Source organism: Falco rusticolus, chromosome 5, assembly GCF_015220075.1.
Source record: "Falco rusticolus isolate bFalRus1 chromosome 5, bFalRus1.pri, whole genome shotgun sequence".
Classification (NCBI taxonomy): Eukaryota; Metazoa; Chordata; class Aves; order Falconiformes; family Falconidae; genus Falco; species Falco rusticolus.
Window position 1 is genome coordinate 71,573,391 of NC_051191.1, and position 22,678 is coordinate 71,596,068.

Sequence of the window (22,678 nt, forward strand, 5' to 3'; positions counted from 1 at the left end):
TTTCAGTTGCACTACAGATCATTCAGATTATGTTTGTTTCTGGTATTGTTCCCTTTTCTAATGCAGGGCAAGAAGCTTAATTTGCCTATGCAACAACTTTTTTTTTTTTTTTTTTTTTAAAGGGGACAGGAATTGTTATCATCTTTTATATCATCTCATATAAAAGGGTTGAAGGCATACAGATGAACAGCAATGTGTGTCCTTTAGTGCTGAATTTTGTTATTGTCCCTGCTATGAGCTCCCTTAAATGCACCTCATTGAGCTTTCTGCCGCTGCTCCTTGCTAGCCAAAACTCTGTGAGACAGCAATCTAACTGTTCAGTGGTAATACAGTTTGGGTCTGATATGAAGCAAGATTTCCCTCACAATTCCAAAAAGAAAATAAAACTGTTGAGAAGGTTTGAAGGAATAAAGACAATACTCCTCCAAATCTTTTCCCCTTGTTTTATTAGTCTCTCAGCAAAACCTTAAAACAAAAGCAGTGCTTCCTTTTTACTTTGCTGTTACTTGCAAAACTTAGTTGGTCTTTCTGTCGGAGTTAGACATAAATATCAATGAAGAACGCAGAGTAGTGACTGCAAATTCATATACAGAGCAATGTGAGGGAGTAATTTTTTCCCCATTACACACAAAGCAACACTCTCAACTGACTGTAACTGTTGAGAAAAGTCAGTACGTTTTGAAATGAGTAAAAATTATTTTTGTTGTTGACATTTTAAGATGCCTGGAGAGAGCTGTATGGGCAATTGGACACACTCAGTTGTCTACCTTACTTGTGTTGCTACTTTGCAAGGGGAATATTTGCATTATTTGTCTTTTGAACCTAACTTGGCCAACTAGAACATCTCCAACCCTCATCGATGGAGAATGATACCCTCCAGTATCAGTGCCCAAGTGGGCAGTTTTCAGTGCCCGACTCAGGGGTCCCACTAAGAATCGATGCCTAAAGGAACTTTTCTTCTGCATTGACTGTAAAGGAAGTGAATCTATGATCTCTTTGCAGGAGGAGTCCAGAGCAATAGTGGAGGAATCAGTATTTACAAATGAGGAGGTGATGTTGCACTAAATTGGATTAGGACTAGGATAATACAGTGAGCATAATAGAATGTGGTTACTATTGTTCAGGGAGCAGAATTTGGTTACCTTCGCTTTTATCACTGTTAGAAAGCTATGAAGGAAGCTTAGCAATATACACATTAAGATTACAATATCCAAAGAGAAAATACATAATTAAAATGGATTGGTGATTTTGACCCATGCCTCTTTCTGGTACCTCACTGGGAAGATTTACAATGCAATAGATTCACTTTAGTGTTCCAGGCATTACTCTGGCATCAAGAACCACTTTTCAGATCACAAAACTTTGTGTTTTACAAGACTTTGTAGTGTAAAACCTTTCTTTCCTCAGTTAGCTCTATTCCATTTAAATTTCTTTTCAATGGAACCATGGACTAATGATATTTCTTTACTTTAAGATGCTGCATGCAGGATTGCCTGAGCTAAACAGCATTCAGGATCTGAAGTATGTGTATGATAATCTCCGTCCTCAGGACTCAGACCTCCAGGCTACAAGCTACTTTACAAGGTAAAACCAGAATGTAATCCAGAAACTTTATCTCCTTCAGGCACAAAGCAAAATTGTCAAATTAAAAAAAAATAACAACAACAAAAAACCCCAACCAAAACAGGACCAAACAACAAAACAAAAACCAAAAAACAAAACAAAACAAAAAACACAAAAACAAACAAACAAAAAAACCCAACAAAAAAAAAACCCCAAACCACCAGTTTTTTCTGTTACGTTAAGAGGTTGTGAACAGTGGAATTACACAAAAGGATAATCAGTATTCACATGTTTAATTTTTAAAAGGTCCATTCCTTATGCATGTTATAACCAATCTCCTCGGATTTCTGGAAGAAACACTTGTTCATTTGTGGTATGCTTGTAACAAGTCATTTACTCAGCACCAAGAGGTTTCTTCTGCTTTCATGGTGAAATCATTCTGGCTTATATCCAGTCAGCTTTCCTCTAGTTTTTTAAATGCAGCAGCTACATGCAACAGGATTCGAACTGCATAAAAAGGTTCAGCTTGTTAATGGACTGAGTGAGGACCTGGAATTCCTGAATTTACTTCCTTTTCTGTTCTTCTTTTTGCCTTCTGTGTTGCCTCAGGCAAGTTACTTTCCCTCTGCTAGCCATAGTTTCCCCATCTGCAAAATGGTACTGATCCTTCCTTTTAAGCGCTTAACAGACCTATCACTGAAAAACATTGTGTGTGAATATAGGTAGGATTAAATCTTGATTTTAGTTAGGATAATGAAATCTTTCATTTGCTTATGATAGTAACTGGGGATTATTGATGAGGAGCTGCAGATGACATGTATAAAAAGTTTGAAGACCTCTGTCTTGATCTTTCAGATCAAGATTCTGCATTACATATAATTCCAGCTGTTGATGAGATGTTGTCTAGATGAGGCCAGTGGAGACTTAATTTGGAAACTCACTTTCCCATTCTAGGCATAGTACGAGAAAAAATCTCCCTGTCAGACCCTATCCTGTGCAGCACTGTTGTTTCCCAAGGACAGTCTATGAATTCATGTACCCTGAACACCAAGTAAACACGCAAAGCAAGCCAGATTCTTCTAACCTCCTCCTCTGGTGCAAGTGCAGGGCACATACCCAGGTCATAGCACTGGCCTCTGAGTGAAGGGCTCCTTTCAAATTCAAAGCCCTAAAAGGACACTCCATAAGGCAGCACAGTTCTCTGCAGGGTGCAAACTGCCTTTAGGCAAGAGCAGTCCCCCTACCGTCAGTACAGCCGGAGGGCACATTGCAATGAACAAAGGTGGTGAAAGGTTGAACTGGAGCAGCTGAGCTAGTCTCATTACTATTACAGAAGGCAATATGAAGATTTGGGGCAATTTGAATCATGCTGTTTATATGTCTACTTTTCGTGTATTAGAATTGGAAACTGAGGCAGCAGGTTCAGAGAAGGCTGGAACAGAGACCTAGAGCATTTAAGGAAGAGCCTTCTTTAAAGAGAAAGAGAGGAATTTCTTAAACAAAACTATGTTCCTATTACTTCACAGTATTTTTCTATTACTGCTCAGCCGAGCACTGAGTTCCTTCTCCTTTAACACTTGATTTTTCATATGCTTTCACTCTTGGCCATTAGCAAGATTGTTTTATTTAAAAATTAATGACAAAATCACATTTACCATCAACTTCTGTCTTATCCTTTCCTTTAAAATTTTACGTATTCCCAAATTACAGACTTTTATTTCCATTCAAATAGGAAACATGCCATTTCTACTAAACTCTAAAACTCTGGATTCTGTCAGATAATTTGGATGGTTGTGTTTGTCTCTCACGGGTAAAAAAAAACAGCCTTCATTTAATTAGTGAAAAAAGGCTAAGATATACATAACAAATACAATAATGTGAGTCTTCAAAGTGAAAATTGTGTTAGTGTCATACAAAGCTCAGAGCTAATGCCCAGGCTCTTATGGAGGTGGAAAGGGTCAGTATGCTTTTCAGTTCGGCAGGACTAAGGTTGTGGTTAGGGTTAATGTCACTGTCATCTTGCTTAGAAGACAAAGGATAAAGGCTGGGTTCCAGACAGAGCTGGGGCTCTACTCTCTTTCTTGTTGCTGAGCAAAGTGGTTGTGGTGAGGGCTGAGTGTTGAGGGTTAGGGTGGAAGGGAGTGAGGGACTTCAGAGTAAGAATTCACCTGCAGTCCTTCTCAGCCAAAGCATGTGAAAGAACAGCTGACATTAGGTAGATGTGGCTTAACACTGTTTTGGAAGTAAGAAAAGTTGGTACGCTTGATTGCCTGGTAGAGGTTTGTATTAGGGTTAGGAAATCCTGTTCAGCCCACAGAGACTACAGCTAGGACTCAGACGCCATCATGTCCTCCTTCCCTTTAGATTTCTTGTTAGGGTTGGCGTTAAGGAAATGAAGGTCTTCAGAGTGGAAATGCCATTCAAGTCTTGCTTACCAACAAAATTAGCATCACAGTTCAGATCTGTACACTGCTGTGGGCTCTGTTCTTATCTGAAGCTGTATTTTCTGCTAAAATGTTTTTTTGAACTTCAGAGCTGTTTTTCCAATTTCCTTCAAAATGCTGAAGTGTAAATTTGTTGTTATCCATAGACATCATTGCATCACACAGAAAGTCAAATATTACTAGAGTGCATTTTTTGTTTTTTTTTTTAATACTCGTAGGTTATATTTATATTACATATGCTTATTTGCATGACGAAAGTCTCTGATCATTACCTATGAATTTCCATGAATCTAATTTCTCTTGGAGCTTTTTACTTACACCCCTGTATAAGCATTTTCCAACCTGCCCTCAGGAATGTTAATATACTGAGGTTTTTGTGAGCTTTGGATTACCTACATCATCTTTATTCCTGTCCTTCAAAAAAATTCTTCCCTACCTCCTTGTTATATACAATGTTCAGGTGATAAAAAATCCAGTTACACACTTCTCATGGTCACTCTGTAGCATACTCCTGTATCTAGTTTTCAAGCTGTCCTTAGAAAGCCAAGGAAATTGCAAGTTCTGAATATTAGCATAACTTCCAGTAGCTCTCAAATCCTTCGCAATTCATAGCTCTTTTTTCTCCATAATTGCTTCCAAAAGCACTTTATTGTTTTTTAAAGAATTCTTTTCTAGACAAGGAGTGTGGTCATTGGAATGTTAAACACTGCCAACAGAAAGTTATTTTTTGTTCTAAGTACAAGGTAGTTATTGTAATGTTTCAGATTCAATCATATAATGCATCTGCTGAAAACCTCAATCTTCTGCTAGTGGAAACAGAACAGTATTTCTCTCTGTTTCTGCAGAAATAGGTTGCTTTTAGCAATTGTCTGAGTTTGGTTTGAGTAATAATAATGACATTGCCTCTACTGTTGTTTAAAAACAACACAAAATGATGAACGATGTCACAAATATTCCTGGCAAAACAATGTTGATTTGTTCTTTGCCGTCACCTTTTTAGCCAACAGAATAATGCTAGCAGAGTTTGGACAGTAATGTATTGACCCCTTTCAGGATCATAAAGTGTCCTGTGTTTTACCAAATTCCTTTGCTCTCATTCTTGATTTAAGACATGTTCAACAACCTGTGGTCTCATTTGTGTGCTGTATTCTTCTCACATTGGGTCAGCTCACTGTTAAGAGCTGATGGGCGGCAGTGTTAAGCCTCACAGTTTACAGCCTTCTGGAAGGTCGCACCCTCAGATCATGGATATACAATGCACCAATTGAGAGTTAAACAAGAGTTTCTGTGTTTCCTTGTCAGTTCTGTGCACCTAGTGCCAAATGAAACATTGTTGTCTCTCCAGCATCTGCCCTGAACTCAGTTTGATCCTTGAAACTCAATTTGATCCTTTCCCCTCCCTCCTTTCCTCTTCCCCTAACAACACAGATTTACCAGAAGCTGGAAACCCATCTTACCTCTGGATATAAATTTCCCATTTGGTTTTCTGCAGATGTCCTCAAATGTTCAGCATGGTGTGTCATGCTGCCTGACATTTTTAAAGGGCCTGCAAGGGGAGGTATATTTGAAATTATTTTTAAGGGATTAAAGTTAGCCTCATGCAATGAATGGAGTTCATTTCAACTGATTGCAGTATGCATTCTAACCCATTCATAGAAAACCGTGAACAGGAGATGCACAGTGGATCAGAAACACCATTGCATATCTTCAGCAGCCTAACTGACAGGGTGCCTCTTAGGTCAGCTGGCATCTTTACTTATTTATTAACAGAATCATTTGTTAGGTGCCTGGCCTGTCAATGCCTAGGTCAAGCATATCCACCCCCAACCAGCTGCAGAACTGAACAATTCACAGTAACTCCTTTCAAAACATGATGCTACTCTCTAACTGATCAGCTGATCCCTGTTTCTCAGGTGGCTGCATCTATTCCAGCAGAAATCTCTCAAACAGCTGAAAACGCAGTGAAAGAAGGTGACTTCTGAAAGGGCATAAACAAACCTACAGTGCTAAACTTTCTTTCAGCAGCATTCAAGCAATTTGTAAAGATTGTGGTATATGTGCATCGAAGGAACGGAAGTCGAACTTCATCCTTGAATTGATGCCGTGTGAGGCTTTCATACTGTTGTACAAACCCCACATGCCACCAGCTTGGGGTGAGGATTGCCCTCTGTCCTGGGAGAGGCGTATAGCAGGACTAGTAGGGAAACTAGGCTGGAAGATGCACTTCAGGAGAGTACCTGATGTGCTCAACCCATGGGATCAGAGTTAATCTGAAAGTAAACCTGGATTTTAAAGCCTAGCAAAATAAGGGGTAAAAAAGGATACGATTACTGTCCGTATATTATCACAGTGGGAAATAAGGTATTAAGCTGAGGGTTATCACTGATGTACACAAAAAGAATATCAACTGTCCATGAATAAATGTTGCTGAAAATTAGAAAAGGTCTGTCCCTGAAAACAGTACTGTTCTGGAAAATTCTGTTAAGAGCTGTTGGAGAGTTTTACTACTCAATTTGTTTTGAAATGGTAAATTCATGGATGGAGAAGTTAGGTATAAATGAAACATTATGTTCATTAATGTCTGAAAATCCCACGAAAATAAATTTTGCTCATTATACTCTAAATTATTTTCAGGCCTAGACGGAAATGAGAAGCAGGGTGTCATCAAGAATGATAAAGAAAATTATTCTGATATTTGGGGTGAATATTATATATACCAAGACTAAGATCTGGATAACTAGTCAGCAACAATGACTGTATGTGCTCTTAAAAGGCTCTGGAGAAAGGTTGGTAAATCCAAAAAATCTAAGCACCAGCCCTCAGAATACCTATCCCACACAAAATGTCTAGTTCTTAAAAATCAAGGCACCAACTATCACTAGTCACCCTTGAAAATGTTAGACAATCCTTTCATCCATCTCTGTTTACACAAGCAGCCAACCAGTCTGTGCATATTTCACCTGCTACCATAATTTGACAATTCTGTAGGAAGACTGTGAGCCAAATCTCAAATTCAAAGTCAGTCCAGCAGGTAGAAAGCAGAAAGTCATTACTTTTCAATAATCCTGGATATTTAACTCACTTTTCTGAGAAGTAGGTCAAACACCAAACTCTGTGGTAAACGGATCTTGTCATGTGGAAAAAAATATTTTTTCTGCCTGAAAACTGTGTTAGCAATATTGTGATCCACAATTAATGTTACTTTAGCTAATGATGTTTTCTTGTTTTCTTCTGATTAACCTGTGCTTTTGATGCCCTTCATATAGGTCACCTCAGTTTTCCCATCTATAGACCATTAGGAACTAAATCCCTGAGCAGCTAGGGCTACAGAAAAAAATAAGAAACTTTTTGTCATCTTGTGAGGGCAGAGCCAGCTTTAGGCACAAGCAAAGACGGTAATGGCCTAGGGAGCAAGAGGATCTCAGCAATGAGCACCCATGACCTTACCTACTTCTTTGCCTATGGCTAAACAATGTGGCTGCAGAGAAAAGAAGGTGTGTGGGGATCTCGGAGAGTTCAAGGGGAAAGTTCCAGCACTGATTCTTAGGATGAACTTTAAAAATGCTAGCAGAAGGGGGAACCAGATAACACAACGTGATAAAATGGTGAACTAAAGCATGCCAAAAATAAACTGCAAAAGGAAAAAAAAAAATAAAAATAAAAGATAGACATATGGTTCTGATGTACACTGCTGCTCTATACATAGTTAGGAACCAGTTTTGGGGAGGCTGTGGGAATGAGGGCTTCCTTAAGCCAGTTTGTCCTTGACAGAAAGTGCAGAGAACTGTAACCAGAGTTGTTCTACCTTTCTGTGAAGGTGCACTGTGAGATGTCACGAGAATAGTGAAGAGGCCTTTTCAATTGTTTGTGGATAACATGACATGTTTTCCATTTTAACAGTGAGAACTGCATACAGATAAAACAGAATATCTGTTTTTACATTTACATGATTACATTTAACATAACTCACAGTGAAAATCTGCAACAATGACAACAAAAGTCTCTGTTTAGTTTTAAAGTATGTGATGAGCAATCTGGGTGTTAAAAATATTTTAGTCTTAATGAACCCATGAAAGGAATGCAGGTATTATGAGACTGGCTGTTCGGCATAGTGATAATGTCTGATTAACACTGGTTTATGGGCCTAGGCCTGCTTTAGGCAAATTAAAATGCACTGTACTTAGCTGCAAAGTTTACATGACTCTTCTAGTAATATCACAAATTCCCTAAGTGCTTTGCAATAATATGGCCCAGTTACAGATTCTATAACCTAAATCATGTCTCAGTGATTTAGAAAGTGTTTAAACTATGCATTAAATTAAATACAGAGGAGTTAAAAAGGGAAAGTTCACCACATGCAACCTAATTAATCAGCACCAAATTGATTTTGTACTAATAGTTTGAAATGAGATTTGTTTTCTTGTTTTCCATTTAAATGTTAATTTCTGTCATTTATTAAATACTCCGTATGTATCTGTTTCAGGAGAATGTAATTAATAATTAAGATAATTAACTGAATCAGTTCAGAGATACCTTTCCTTGTATTACATTAAGAAAAACATATAAATCTTTCCTTAGTTTAGTATGCCTAATTGCTGTATGATAAATTCACACAGTATTTTGAAAAAAATCTGGGGTTTGGGAGAAGGGCAAGCTGGGCAGCTATCAGCAGGTAGAATGTTCTTTTTGGTATGGTTGCACCTGTGAAGCTACAGAATTTAACCGGAACATCTCAGATCACAAAAATTAGGCTAATGCAATGAATTGAATTGATTTCAATTGATTGCAGTAAGCAATCCAACCCACTCACAGAAACCCATGAATAAGAATTTAATTTTAAAAGACAGGTGAAGCATTTGCTCAGCTTTGAACAGGGATGATGAAGGTGGTTAAGGGTATTGTCAGCCCTCATAAGCTAGTTAGATATGGTCTAAAACTGGGGAAAAAAAAGAAAACAGAAAAAAAAAAAAAAAGAAAATGAACACTGACAATTTAGTAGAGGTTTGCTGCCATACGGCCTGAAACTAATGCATTGCTGTTCTATAACATCAAAATCTATCCAGAATATCATCAGAGAGCTGTAGTAATAAGCAGGGAAATTAAAAAAAAAAATATGGCATCACAAGTTATATAGATCTTAACCAGCAATTGAATTCAAGAAGGCAAATGTTTTCTAATGAGTACTGCATCTTACTCTTCAAAGACCAGTGATTATCTTGCAGTGTTATTTCTCAAGTCGAGTTCACTTTGATGTTAAAACATGTTTGCTGTACATATCTACATGTATATCTAGGTGGTTTTTTTTAATCTATCTTGCTTTTTCTGATGAAGGCTCTTAAAACTCTAGGAAATTAGAGGTGTGCTCTGGCTTCCCTTGCACAGGGGTGAGATGGGAGAGATAGAGGAAGAAAATTTATTTCTTCTTTTTTTCACATTGAGCAGCTCCACAGGGATAGAGGTTTTAATAACCAGGTAGAGGATTTATTAACACATTATACACAGCTAAATCACAAATTGGATGCAGTAGCCTGGCACAAACACATGTAAGTCCATGTGAGATGTGAGTTTAGTGTAACCAAAAAGAAAGTGATAGGGCACTCTCTTACCTGTCAAAGTGAAGACTACTTCTTATACCCTGGAATTCCTCAAAACACACATTCTGTCTCTGTTGTCTGTTGTTGAAGACTGATGGTATCCAGCTTATGAAGAGTAACTAACCCAAACTAAGCCATGAGACAGGCTACATGTCAAGAGTGCACCTTTAAGCAGTAGAACTCAGGGGCTGGATATGCTGTATTGCTACAAATAGCAGTAACTGGATGTGTGGGGGCAGTACATGTTCGTGTGACGTAGGTTTTAGAATCTGGGGTTTTTTTTGGTTCTTGCATCCATGAAACCAAAGATCAAGAAATGGAAACAAAACAGATGCACAAACAGTACATGTTCTGTTTGTTTGTTTGTTCTTCAGGAAAATAAAGGAAAGTTTGGAGTGCTTTCCTGTTAAACTCAATAACTTGATCCACATGTTTGCACAGATGTCAGTGACAGGCTTTGCAAAGCCTCCAGCTCCAGAGTCTGTCCCTCAAGAATGGATGATGCTGGACGGAGAGAAGTCTATCGCAAGAGCCACCATTCTGGGATTCAACAAAAAGACTGACTCCGTATGTATTATGTTCTTTGCTTGCCCTCATTTGCCTTGATCTTTAATGACTCTTTTGTGAGCTTATATACTCTGCCTCCTCCTTTATAGAAGATGTGCTTGTGCCACATTAAAAGGATCAGAGGATGAACAGCAGTGCCATAAGCAATGAACTACCGGAGAGAAAGAACACCAGGCAGACAGCTATTAGCAGAGAGCCATTAAGGAAACAGTTCATGCCCTATAGTGAAAAATAAATCAAGAGCTAATTAAAGCATCCAGAAGGAAAGCATGGCGCAAAATTAGGAAGCCTAATAGAAATCGGAGGCTGTTGTATGATGCTTTAATGGTGCACTATTAGTTTTCACACATTGCAGTGATCTTTCAGTATTTCAGTTGCATGCTATCCAGGCACAAAACTTCCTGTGCAGCAAAGACTCTAAATTACAAACCGAATTCTCTGGCACTTGGCACTGCATTAAAGAAAGGTTTTTCTTTGTTAAAATCACGTTATATTTTCACTTGTACATTTTTTTTTTATGTGCCTCTCTGACAATTTTCTTCCTCTCCCTTTTCCTCAATACAGCTGTATTTGGTGCAGGTGGTGCAAACCTGCAATGTGGTCACTTTCGTGGAAAGATCATTTGACCAGTTCTCAAAACTTCACAGCCATCTCCAGAAGCAATTTCCATCACATGCCCTCCCAGAGTAAGGCAGCATATTAGCAAATGTGATACTGCTGTTAAATGGTTCTCTCTGTGCACAGATAAGAATGTGAGAAAATGTACAGCAGACATATTTTTAGAAACACAAAGGCAATGTGACATATTCTATCAAGCCTTCTATTCAGCCCCAGAAGTAACTGAATCACAGACTATTGTGACAGTATAACTTTTATATATATTATTGTTCCTTTTTTAATGGGAGGAGAAGGGGGGAACAGCTTGAGCCTGACACATATTCCTGAAATCAAAAGGTAAGTGGTATTGACTTCATTAAAAGTACAATAGGGCCTTTAATAGTTTTTGTTTTCTGCATGATGCTGATCAAATCTCGTAGCACAATCCACATAGTAAAGCAATATAGGAATGTTCACACTGGGTCAGAACAGAAACAAGCCAATCTCTGACACTGGCAGGCATGATAAACCTTCTTACATAAAGATGCACATACTGCCCAGATAAGAAATATGCAATAATCTTATGTACTATCCTGGCCCCAAAACCCAACATTTTGTGCCTCGCATCTTTCAGTTTAATGTCTCTTGAAAAATATGCTATCATTATTTGCAATAATTCTGAATATTAATTATAATCCACGTGTATGCCTATTCCTGCTTTTCATATTCTGAATCTTATTTCTTCACAGTTTTCTGGGACAGTGAATCCCATGGTTTATTTTTGTATTATATAAAACAGCTTTGCCTTATGTAATGATTTTCAATGGCTTTTGTAATAAATATCATATATATTATACTGCATACACCATTGAGAACAAAGTAGTTGTCTCTTACAGTCATGCTAATTACCCTGATGCAAGCCCCTTTTCAAACTCAGTCTACGTTTAAACATAAAGCTGGCCAAAAAAGATGAGTGGTTTATTTGAACAAAGCTGAATATCAAGTTATATGCTTGAAAAATAGTAAGGTCTTTGAGGTTTGACCCAAAGTAAGTAGCTGCAAACAATGTGGTTTTGACTTAAAAAATAAAGTCCACAAATTCCAGACCCAAATTTTGTGTTCCTCAAGCTTGAGAGAGGCGTTCATTTAAACAGCTTTAGGTTACTTAATTCTAGAGAATCTTTCTCCTATCTGAAGGGATTTTCATTGACTCCAGTCTGACTTCTTATGACTGGCTCACATAAACTGATTTGCAGCAGTTGGTGAGAATCAGAATTTCACTAAACACTTAAAGTGTTTGAATCACGGTTTTGATTTGGAGATATTTGCATGCAAACTATTAGGTTGTAAAATAAAATATTTAACAAGTACCTATTTATGATTTTTTTCCTGTGGTAAGCAGAGGCCTTTGAAGGAAAATATATTTCTTTTTAGAAATACATAGACCTCAGAAACCCTGTAGTGAATTTCAAAAATAGTACTAGCCATTTTTCAGATAAATCTACCTTTAATAAAATCCTTCACAACATTTTCACTGCAAAAGAGTTCCAGAATTCACAGAGAGTTAATCTGCATATATTGAGGCTGTGTCTAAGAGGTGCAGAGCTTTATTGTCATAATTCAATCCCAGCAGTAACCTGTCAGTGTATGATCTTTCCCCAAGACTGTGTTGAAGTAATTCATTTTATGATGTTTCTTTATATGTCTGTTCTTTAACGTTAAAGTTTTGGGGTTTTTCTAACAGAACTTCATCAGCTTGAGGCTTTTCATGTGTTCCAGATTTTATTCTAATAATAAAAACCTAATTATTTCTTTATAGGAAGTTATCACTGAAACTGCCATACCATATCAGACCATTAGCCTGTCTGTGTTACAAAGTTGATGCCAGGTGCTTCAAAGGAAGGAAAAAGCCTTGTTCCATAATATGACCACAAAATCAGTTTGAAAATATGTGATTTAAAAGTAAAATGTCTAATATTACTAGAATAATTGGAAATGTTAACAGAAAGGACTTGGTTACTGCTTTATATTGATTCATGAAATTGTATATATTCTTGTCTCATTAGGAAGAAATAATGCAATATGAGTCTACTTCATACAAGTGCTAAATACTGGCTATATTTCAAGAAAGTAATGGCAAAATTTCAGAGTTCTCAGCATCTGAAATTTTGCTATTGATATCTAAACATTCAGCCCATATTTATAAGTCAAAGCATAGCTGCCCCAAGCAAGCCCTTGCCCTCTAGCACCTTCCCTTTTATTTGGTTTCAGACAGAGTATTAATTGTGTTTAATTATTGGGTTTTAAAAGGACAAAAATCTTTTAATCCAACAAGGCATTTAAGTGACATAATTTATATGCAGATTGCTCTTGAAGCTAGTAAGTAGGAAATGGAATCTGGTATGCAGGATGTCTGCGCGTGGCGCAAGTTTGTATTTTTCTGATGTACTTAAGGTAGATGCAAAGCTCAAAATGAGCTTGGGAAGTTAACCTTTTCTAACACAAGTGTGTTCACAAGTACAAAGTCAGTTTCAGCCATAGGTGCAATTCAGCTAAAGCGTGAAGATCATTTAAAGAACTGTTCAGCACCACCACAAGGTTTGTGTTGTCCTTCCCTGCAGCAGAGTTACTGGTGCTAACACTCAGCAGTTTCTCTGTCCTCTGTTTGGCCACTGGTCTTAGGATGTATCTTCTGAGGGCCTACATTTTACACCAGAGTCCTCTCTTTGTGTTATGCAGTCTAATTAATTTTAAGCTGCTTATAAACAGATCCTCCCTACCATCTATTGAAAGAAGTCCTTTTTGAGCCCCAGAGGAACCCAGAACACTCACAGTCCATCTATGTGTGCCAAATGACCTGGGCTCTATTTTTATCTCTGGAGCTCATATGTGTCATGATCCTGGGTCATATCATCTCCCCTGCCTCATTATGTGTCCTGCCACTGCAGTTTCATAAGGCAAGAATTGCCTCTTACTATTCATTTGTACAGTGCCTGAGCCCTGAGATCTTACAGTGCTATAGGCAAAAATAATCAAAAGGTCATACATACATACAATATGCTGCTATCATCCTGGTCCCTTGCTGTTTTAATTGCAGACTAAATTGTACCAGTGCTGAATTCTTCCCCACAGTATTACACAGCCGCCTTTCAAAAGACCAGCCAAGTGTCTCTTTTCAGCGTATTGCACTGCTAGATGGCTCTTTATTCATTTCTCTGAAGCCTTCATAGATCTCCTGAGATCTAGTGGATAAACAAGGTTGTACCAGAAAAAAAAAGGTTTGTAGGCAAGACACAGTTAACTATTAATGATGGTGTTGTAATGCAAAACACAATCAGATCAAAACTTCTACCTTTCTATATCACATAGATTAAAGGACATAAGGCATAATATTAATTATGATTCCAAATATTAGCAAACCATATCATAAAACCATTACATGCAATTTAGCACAGATAGCTTTTCTAATGCTGCTTCACCCTGAGAGATAAATAGTCCTTGTCAGGGCAAGGTTAATATAAATTGATTATGTATATTGTTAAAAATCTAACCTTTTGACTGATCTAATGTGCGTTGTCTCTAAAATGCAAAGATGATTCAAGAAAAACATTATGTGGGGTTTTGACATTTTCAATCACCACAACATTTGAAAATTTACATAAGGCAGCTCTATGCATATGTGGTTTATTTACTATACTGAAATTAAATTCATCTTAATAAAAATTCAGCAAGAACGTTACTATTATTATTGTTATTGCTTTTTGGGGAATTGATATTGTTATTATGACCATCATTTGTTTTCATATATTACTTTTATTTCGCTAGTGCCTGAAATTACATAGGGGATCAGGGGCCTGCTCTGAAAAACTTAAATAGCTCTAAATACAGTCTAAATAGCTGAGGTAAAAAAGCAAGCAATTATATATTCATAAAATGTTACATTGTTTTTTAAGCTTTTGATATTCAGTATTCTGTGGTAAGAGTTTGTATAACATGAGCCCTGGGCTGAGATCAGGGATCTGTTGTGCTCTGCACAGCGCAAAGCGTGGGGAGGCTAATGTTCTCCTGGGAGCATAAAGGACCATTTTTTTTAGATGTATTTAGATACCACAAAGTGCAAGTAAGTGTCCTTTAGTTGTTTTTTTTTTTTTTTTTTAAATTATGTTTTTAATTATTTAGACAGGAAAAGAGTATAATATGAAACAGAATATCAGCACATTATTAGAAGAACTAGAGTCAGAAGGGTAAACAGTCTTCTGGACACTGTTCCCCTCCCTTCCCCTACCTACAAAACCTTTTAGAAAGTGTTAACTTTCTTCTATTAAGTAGAGCTGGAAATATTTTCATCAAATACAGTACAAGAGTTATATTTACGAATATTCTTCTTTTGCAGGTTTCCCCACTCATGGCATTTACCTTTGACAGATCTTGAACATAAGAGAGTGAAGGATTTGAATGTCTATCTAAAGCAACTATTAAGTGGATCGAGGAAACTGGCTAATGTGAGCACTTCCAGTATTTATTTTATTTGCATATGACTTTTAGTAGCATTGTACCAAAAGATCCATTCTTTCCATGGCCTCATTTGAAAAAAAAAAAAAAAACCAAACCACACACAAAAAAAAACCCCCAAAAAACCCAGAACATAAATGACACATCTTTTGATGCAGACTTTTTGAGATGGATCCATTGCAGCATTAATCAGAACTTAAGAAAAAGACAATGAATGACTGAAAAATAGTTTATTAGACCTGGCAGGGCATTTTTTTCAAAAAAAATTATCTTCCTTTGCTGCCATCCAAAAGCAGTGATTCACTGAATTTTTGACAGTAAGGAGTAGGTTCTAAGGAATGTAATGTCTAAAAAAGCAATAAGTTTTGAAATATTGTGTAGTCTGATTTTGACAGTTTTTAAATGAAAAGTTCCAGTCTTTCAGCCCAGAAATACTTTTGATTTCAAAATTTAGTTAACAAGTAGAAATTGTTTTGCAAATGTAAGATCGAAACCAGACTCTTTCAATATTACCAGAACAATACATTGTATCCATTAAAATTGATGGTTTCTCATTTTTTATTCATAATTGTTTCCTGAGATTTGATGTTTTCCTCCTGTTTCAAAATGGAAAGTTGAAGTGGTAACAAACGCCGGCTCCATGCTCTGGCCCAGGACAGCCTTAGCACCGCAGCATTGTAAAAAACCCAGGCCAAGGGCAGCTAACAGGCCCTGTGCTCCCCAGGAGGATGTTAAATTATTACCCTGCTTCACTTTGGGAGTTGAATGGTTAATTACTGACAGTGACACCAGGGTCTGAGAGAAAGAACCATCTTCCAGCAACCAGCTTTTGTCAGGAAAGCTGTCAGACAGGCAGGAAAAACCAATGTTTTACATTGTATCCTAGTAGAGGCCAGTAAATTCAAGGGCACCAAGGCAAGAGCTTGTGCGTTGACCCTGCTGTCCGCTGTTGGCGTGTTCTCCTGCAGAGCCTGGGCCTCAGCCAGGTGAGCCACGCCAGGTCCCCTCAGGGCCAGAGTGCAAATCAGGGCTGCTCTGGTTTAATAACGTAGATGGCCTAGGATGTAACAAAAGGGTACGAAAGGCTGTTGTTTTCTCCAAAATTTTAAATATCTTTCTGGTGGATAAAAAGGTTTGTTGCCCAACTATATGACTTTCCCAGCTGTGACTGTGTAATGGAGATTAAAGAAGAAATTGTCTATACATAAAACAGGAGATTTCTTATTGATCTGATTCTAACTTCTGTGCCCCGAGTTGAAATTGAGAAGATTTCTGAAGAGGGTAAATAATATCTGTTTCACAGACTTAGACTTGATTTTGTATGGACAGCTGACTTGGGTGCTTGGCTGCCTTGGCTGACCTTGCCAAATAAACTGCACATGTTTGGGTTAATTGTTGTGCAATTTCTGCCACTCACAGTAGGGTCATGGGTTTATTTTAAATTAGCACTTTTTGGTCACAGCTGAGGAAAAACTGATATAAGCCAGTGACCTAGAAATGAAGAGCTCTGTATCTTCTGCTGTTCTCTGGGCTGCTGTAAGGTACATGGATTTTCAATTTGAGCCAAGCACTGCTGTATAGAAGCCTAATCTGTGGTTGAAAAATTAGACTGCTTAAAGCCCTGGGATAGTAATAAAAACATTTCCCAGTCACATGCAGAAGCTCTTTTCTCCCTCCAGCTGCATGGTCTGTGCATGGGCTACTAACCATCCAGAGCATGCTGCCTTGCACTGGCCTTCCTGAGGTCTTTCCTCCTCTCTTTATGGCCCTACAGCATGCACCCGTGGAGCTGGGCAAGTTCTCCCAGCATGTTGCTTCTGGGACACTGGGACACAACCATGAACAGGATATTTAAAGGGAACTGTGGACAGGTCTGGTTGGGGAGTGGCTCTGAGCCAGCCCAGTGGGGCTATTCAGACATGCTGGACTATGCAGTTCCTGAAAACTGTTCCAGTCTGGTATAGCCTATAGCAGAACCATCAGAAGAAAAGTTTTGTGCCTAAGGGGGCTGCACAGCTACTGGTGTTCTTACTTGGAGGGCAGGATAATAAATGGAGTAATGAGCAGATTGTTTCAATCTGTAAAGTGCTATTGTGTGCAGGAAATCTTTCTGCTTACCACCATGCAACTAACCTGCAATTCTAGATAATAACCTTCAAAGTTATTGATACTCTATAAACATTGAAACATTATTTTTACTTCAATATGCTTCTCCTGCTGGGAGATGTGAGAAACTGAGAAAAAAACTGATGTGTTCTGACCCACTTAGAACAAGGAGACCAGCCAGTGGGTAATTTCCATTGTATTCCCAGCTGAAGGCTTCTTTTTTACTTTTTCCTTTGGTATGACTCTTTTAAAAGTGTCATCATGTCTTCTTGGTTTTAGTCTGAGCGGAAAGACAAGCTAGGAGGCTTTCTTGGTAAAAATAAATACAATTATTTTGTCTTTCTTCATGTCCTGGGCAACTTTGCAGTCAAATTTGTCCTTTTTCTCAAATTGCTAAGGAACCTGACCAAAACCATTTAGTGAGTTGTCTGTTCTCAAGCATTACCAAACCACCATAATAGTAAAACTATGTAGGAATAAATAATTAATTCAGAAATCTGTGGAGAAATCTTGTAAGAGCAGCTGCCTCTAGAACAGGTTTGCCTTCACTTTCTTGACACAGTCATTTCTTTCTGATTAATTATACCTGTACGGTATCATTGCTGTATTGTAGCTGTAGGGTATGCTGGAGTATTCTCTGAGATGGAGAGAAGAGACGTTGTTTTGTTATAAAATACCCTTGCTATTACTGTAAACACATTACCCTGATTGACTAGACAGCATGTCAGCCCTGAAAAGTTTAGTCCAGTCCACACAGGAATGACTATATGCTTGATTCTACCAAATAAGTAATTAAAACCCCTTGAAATAAAGAAAGAATTGGATTATACTCAAATTCTTTCCTCAGTCATGTCTTAAGTGCATGCTTTTTTAGTCCAGACTAAGTTCTGATTATGAAAATTGTTTTGTAATTAAGAGTAGGTCAGAATGTCACTGATCTTTTCTGCTAAATGGTTTGAACGAAGGAGAGGTGGAAAATAGTTGCCTTCTCATTTACGCTGTAGCTCAAATGGAATTAAATGTTTCATTTAACCCTTCTTTAAAGAATAGAAACTTCAAGCCACCTTTCTCTATCTCTGAATTTTAGTGTCAGATCCAATAAATGCAGAAACTTCAGCTGATGGAGGTATTTGCTACTGGGCCAGTTTAAATGCTTAACTGTGCTTGTGCCTGTCCTATTCAAAGCGGTTTTAAAAGTCTGTAGTTTAGTTTGAGTATAAACTTAATACATTTACTTCCTCTTAGACTTCATTGAAGAGGTGCCTAGAATAGGAGTGCTTTTCTAAATTCAGAGTAACACTGGATTATAAATAACTATACCACCAGACTATATACATGAACAACAAGTTATATTCATTGCACTAATCACTAAAATGCAAAAGTTTATGCACCTTATTGTCATATTGAGTCATTTAGGGCAGGATCAAAAGCAGGCTTAGCACCTTTTTTAATTTCATTCTACTCCAATATATATGGTAACACAATAAGAATACTTAGTTTTGTGCAAAGTTGCACCATTGCTGACTGGCTCATCAGCTGCATGTGTTGAAATACCTGGGTCTTCTAGATCAGCAAGGTGACATACTCAACGATGTTTAGACTCCTGGAGCTTTGCTTCATTAAATGGCAGAACAAGTAAGTGCTGCCACCAAGAGTGAAGCATCAAAAACCAGTAAATTGAAGGTTGGTAACATGGAGGAGGACAAAAATATACATTATCAAAGTATAAATCAAATCTGTGACAAAAGGCAGCTGCTGCTAACCACTTTTACATTTTTCTCTATTTCACTCTTAACTCCAGCTGAGTGATGGCCCAAGTGGAGATTGCAGCCCAAACTTATCATACATATCATAATATATCATATAAATTAGGGCTGTCCTAGTGGCTTGTAATTTTAGTGCTGTATTGTAGGAGGGTTGTACACTCCCTGGGGACACAAAAGCAAGGTAAGGCTCCATTAATTTAATCTTTTCTTGGCCCTGGTGTCAAACAGTAATCACAAACCTGAATGTCTTCATGCTTATCTTGAAAACACAACTTGCACCTGGCTTGGCCATTACAAGTGAAAAATCTAAAACTGAATCTAAAGCAATGTTTTATATAGCAACCACATGTGTTTGGTACCATCAACCAGATAGTAACATTCTATAGATATTCTTCCTAACTCTCATTATTTAAAAGAAGTGGCATTTCATTTTTGGATATTGTATTAGTAACACAGCTCAGACACTAAATGTGCATACTGGCCTTGCAAAACTACGTAGCCTTTAATGAACGTGTTATTTGTCCCGCATCTTTCACATAGATTGATTTTGTGTTCAAGTTCAGTGGGCTTAGATGTTTGAGGGTGTTTGTTTATCATGGGGAGAGGGGTGGCAAAGATTAGAGCAAGTGCAGGTAGGTGCACAGTAGGCTAATCAGTAAAAAGATATGAGGTATATTGGGGTCGGACTCTATAGAAATTTTCTAAATATCCAAATTAACTAAGGACTTTGGGGCCAAAGATAGACCTAGTGCAAGCTGGTAAGCAAACAGCAACAGTGTATGGATAGGTTCTATAAACAGTGACTTATAGGCTGTGTAAAAGGGCTTTAAAGACGATGTAAATGGAAGTGATTGTAAATTACATTCACTCCTTTTCAAGCATACAGTGAAAACCAGGACCACAGTGTTGTTCTAGAGTGACAAATGTTTTACACTATAAAATTAAGCAAGTTTGATAAGAGCTTCCCATATTTCATTTCTATTTTATTCACTGGCACTACCTGAGATTTGCAGAGATGAGAAAATAACTTCCACAGTACCCATATAGAGGTACATAACACAGTGGTATAGAGTGCACCCAAGGTACGTGGGTCCCTTAAACTCCTACCAGTCCCATACTCCAGCAGCAAGGCATCCAGCAGAGCCAAAATGGGGAGGGTTCAAAGTCTCTCTATTTTCTGCTGTCCTTTCCTGAAGTTATAATAGCCGCAGCAAGGTCAGCTTTTTCTGGTTTCTTTCTTTCCTGCTGATTCTCCATCCTGTTAAAGTATAACAGGTGCATGGGTGTTCTCTGACCCCAAATCTACCCTAACACAGCTGAAAAGAAAGCTGAAAGCAAAGGAGAGGTTGCTTTTCTTTGTAACAAAATTAAATGCAGCTTGAAATCAGGCTGTGTTTCACTAACAGCAGAGTACTCTTCTAGTTAGTCTCTTGATGAAGAGCAGCAGCCAAATTCTACCATTCTACAGTAGTGCAGGGCTGTGCCAGCTCCCCCGATGTCACTGAAATTGCTTATTTCAGTTGTGTCCTAGGGTAAGTGAAGGTGGAATTTGTCCCTTTTTAGTTTAATGGCTGAAAAACACCATGGGTGAGTTCCAGCCAGACCAACACTGGTGCACCCATACATACCTGGCTGCTTCCCAATAGGCTAACATTATTGAGTGACCTGGGAAAATAGCAACATTACTTACTAAAGATTGTTGCCTTATTAGGTAAGAATGGTTAGACAAATGACAGGAGGCTTTCCTAAAAATCCCTAAATGCGCATTATTTTAGGGAATTTTCATTTACTGATTTAAAGGAAAGAATTCCATGGGGAAAAAAAGGGTAAGTGAGTGCTTATGGTCATCCTCATGCCTATCTGCCAAGACTGTCACAAGGTCTCTAGGATTCCCACCTATGGTCATATCTTGTTTACAAGTGGACTCTATCCATCTAAATACAGTGTGCTTTTCATCATACATATGTTCCAAGCTCTGATGTGCCTGTAATTTAACAGTGTAATTAGATGTATACTTAGATATAAGCATACACTTCAGTCCCATTGACTGGGGTTCAATTGATTGAATTCCATCAATTTAGGAATCACCTAAAAGTACAGCATGTGCTTTGGTGGTCTGCTGACGAAGAGTGAACTTAAGAGGGTACTTACACATTTTGCTGGTGAAAATCTAGACAGTGGACTCCTGAAGCAGGCAGATTAAAAGAGTTCAGGGAGAAATTACTGACTTATAAATAAGAGTGTGCAAAATGCTTATTGCCACAAACACATAGGAGAACTCCGCCATTGCCTTTGAAGCACTTTGACCAGGATTGTCTGCTACATCTGCCCCTGCAATCCATTTGCCAACACTGGCCTTGCTGCTTCCCCACATACTTCAGTACCTGTTAAGTACAATGGACACACAGACAGAGCAAGCTTTAAAATCAGTGCTGTGGCATCAGCAGTGTACACACCTGTCATGTTCATGCCTGACTTAGGATCTGGGCTAATTCCACTTCTGTACTTAAATGAAACATCTGTTTTTTGTCAGCGTTGTCTCCTTTAGAAATGAGAATTTGGAACTATCACCTAAAACAATCCTTGCACTTTCTGCTTACAAACCTCTCTGTTCATATATTTCAATTTATTGCTGAAAGAGTAAGTGGAGAGGAAGCAGAAAACCAGATTGCTACATGTGGAATTTTTTCCCTTTCAAGCAATTTAGTGTATCCTTCCTTCCACCTCCTGCCCACTTCTCTCAAGATCTTTGGACTTAAAGGGCTATTTAAGTTTCTGTGCTTATTTTCATGCTGTCAAATAAAGGCTGAGCTGCCGAAAATATACTCTTTCAGCCCCTGAGATTTCCCACACTTGGGACTTTTGCTGAAAGAGCAAATGGAGGTCCCATAGGGAATAACGTGGTTGTTTAAAGCTACTGGAAGCTAAAGCAGGTGTATGCTGTTTCCCCTGTAAGCTATCTACATGAGATGAGAGAATACTTAGTCATGCTCAGAAGAGACAGGTATATTGGCGGTCCACTGCTAATAGCTAAAGGATTTGTCATTTATTTCAAAGAAAACAATTCTGTTGGTTTATCCTTTTATTTCCCCCCTGTTTTTTCTTTCAAAGAAATTATCAGTGTGGGAGGAAAAGCTCCAAACAGTAGAATGAAAAGTAAAAGGCAACTGCTAAAATAAATCCAGATTGCTAAACCTTATCTCTATGCTGAACATACACGTCTTGTTCCTCTTGTCTGCTGTAACCACATGTTAACTCCTCACTAGCTGTGCTTGTCACTAAATGCTTCCTTCTCTTTTTTCCTTGCACAAATCATGCCACATCTTGTCTAATTGAAATAAGACAAATGTTACATGAAGTACATCTTGCTGATAAGAGACACATTATTTTCCACAGCCTGGCAAAAAACAATGGTGACATTTTAATGCTAGAATCTGAAAAGTCTCTTGTTCTACTCATTCATTACAGTGTCAGTCCAAGTAATGTTAGTATGAATGTAGCAATTCTAACCATCTTAATGAATGGCCGT

At 38.0% G+C, this 22,678-nt stretch overlaps 1 protein-coding gene across 1 annotated transcript in view; it reads left to right on the plus strand.

Moving 5' to 3' along the window:
* Window positions 1–22,678, plus strand: part of PIK3C2G (phosphatidylinositol-4-phosphate 3-kinase catalytic subunit type 2 gamma) — a 208,249-nt gene that overhangs the window by 154,420 nt on the left and 31,151 nt on the right. The window contains 4 exon segments of the mRNA XM_037390442.1: window positions 1,475–1,584; window positions 9,976–10,168; window positions 10,733–10,854; window positions 15,159–15,267. Of these exon segments, the coding sequence (XP_037246339.1) occupies window positions 1,475–1,584; window positions 9,976–10,168; window positions 10,733–10,854; window positions 15,159–15,267 (534 nt within the window).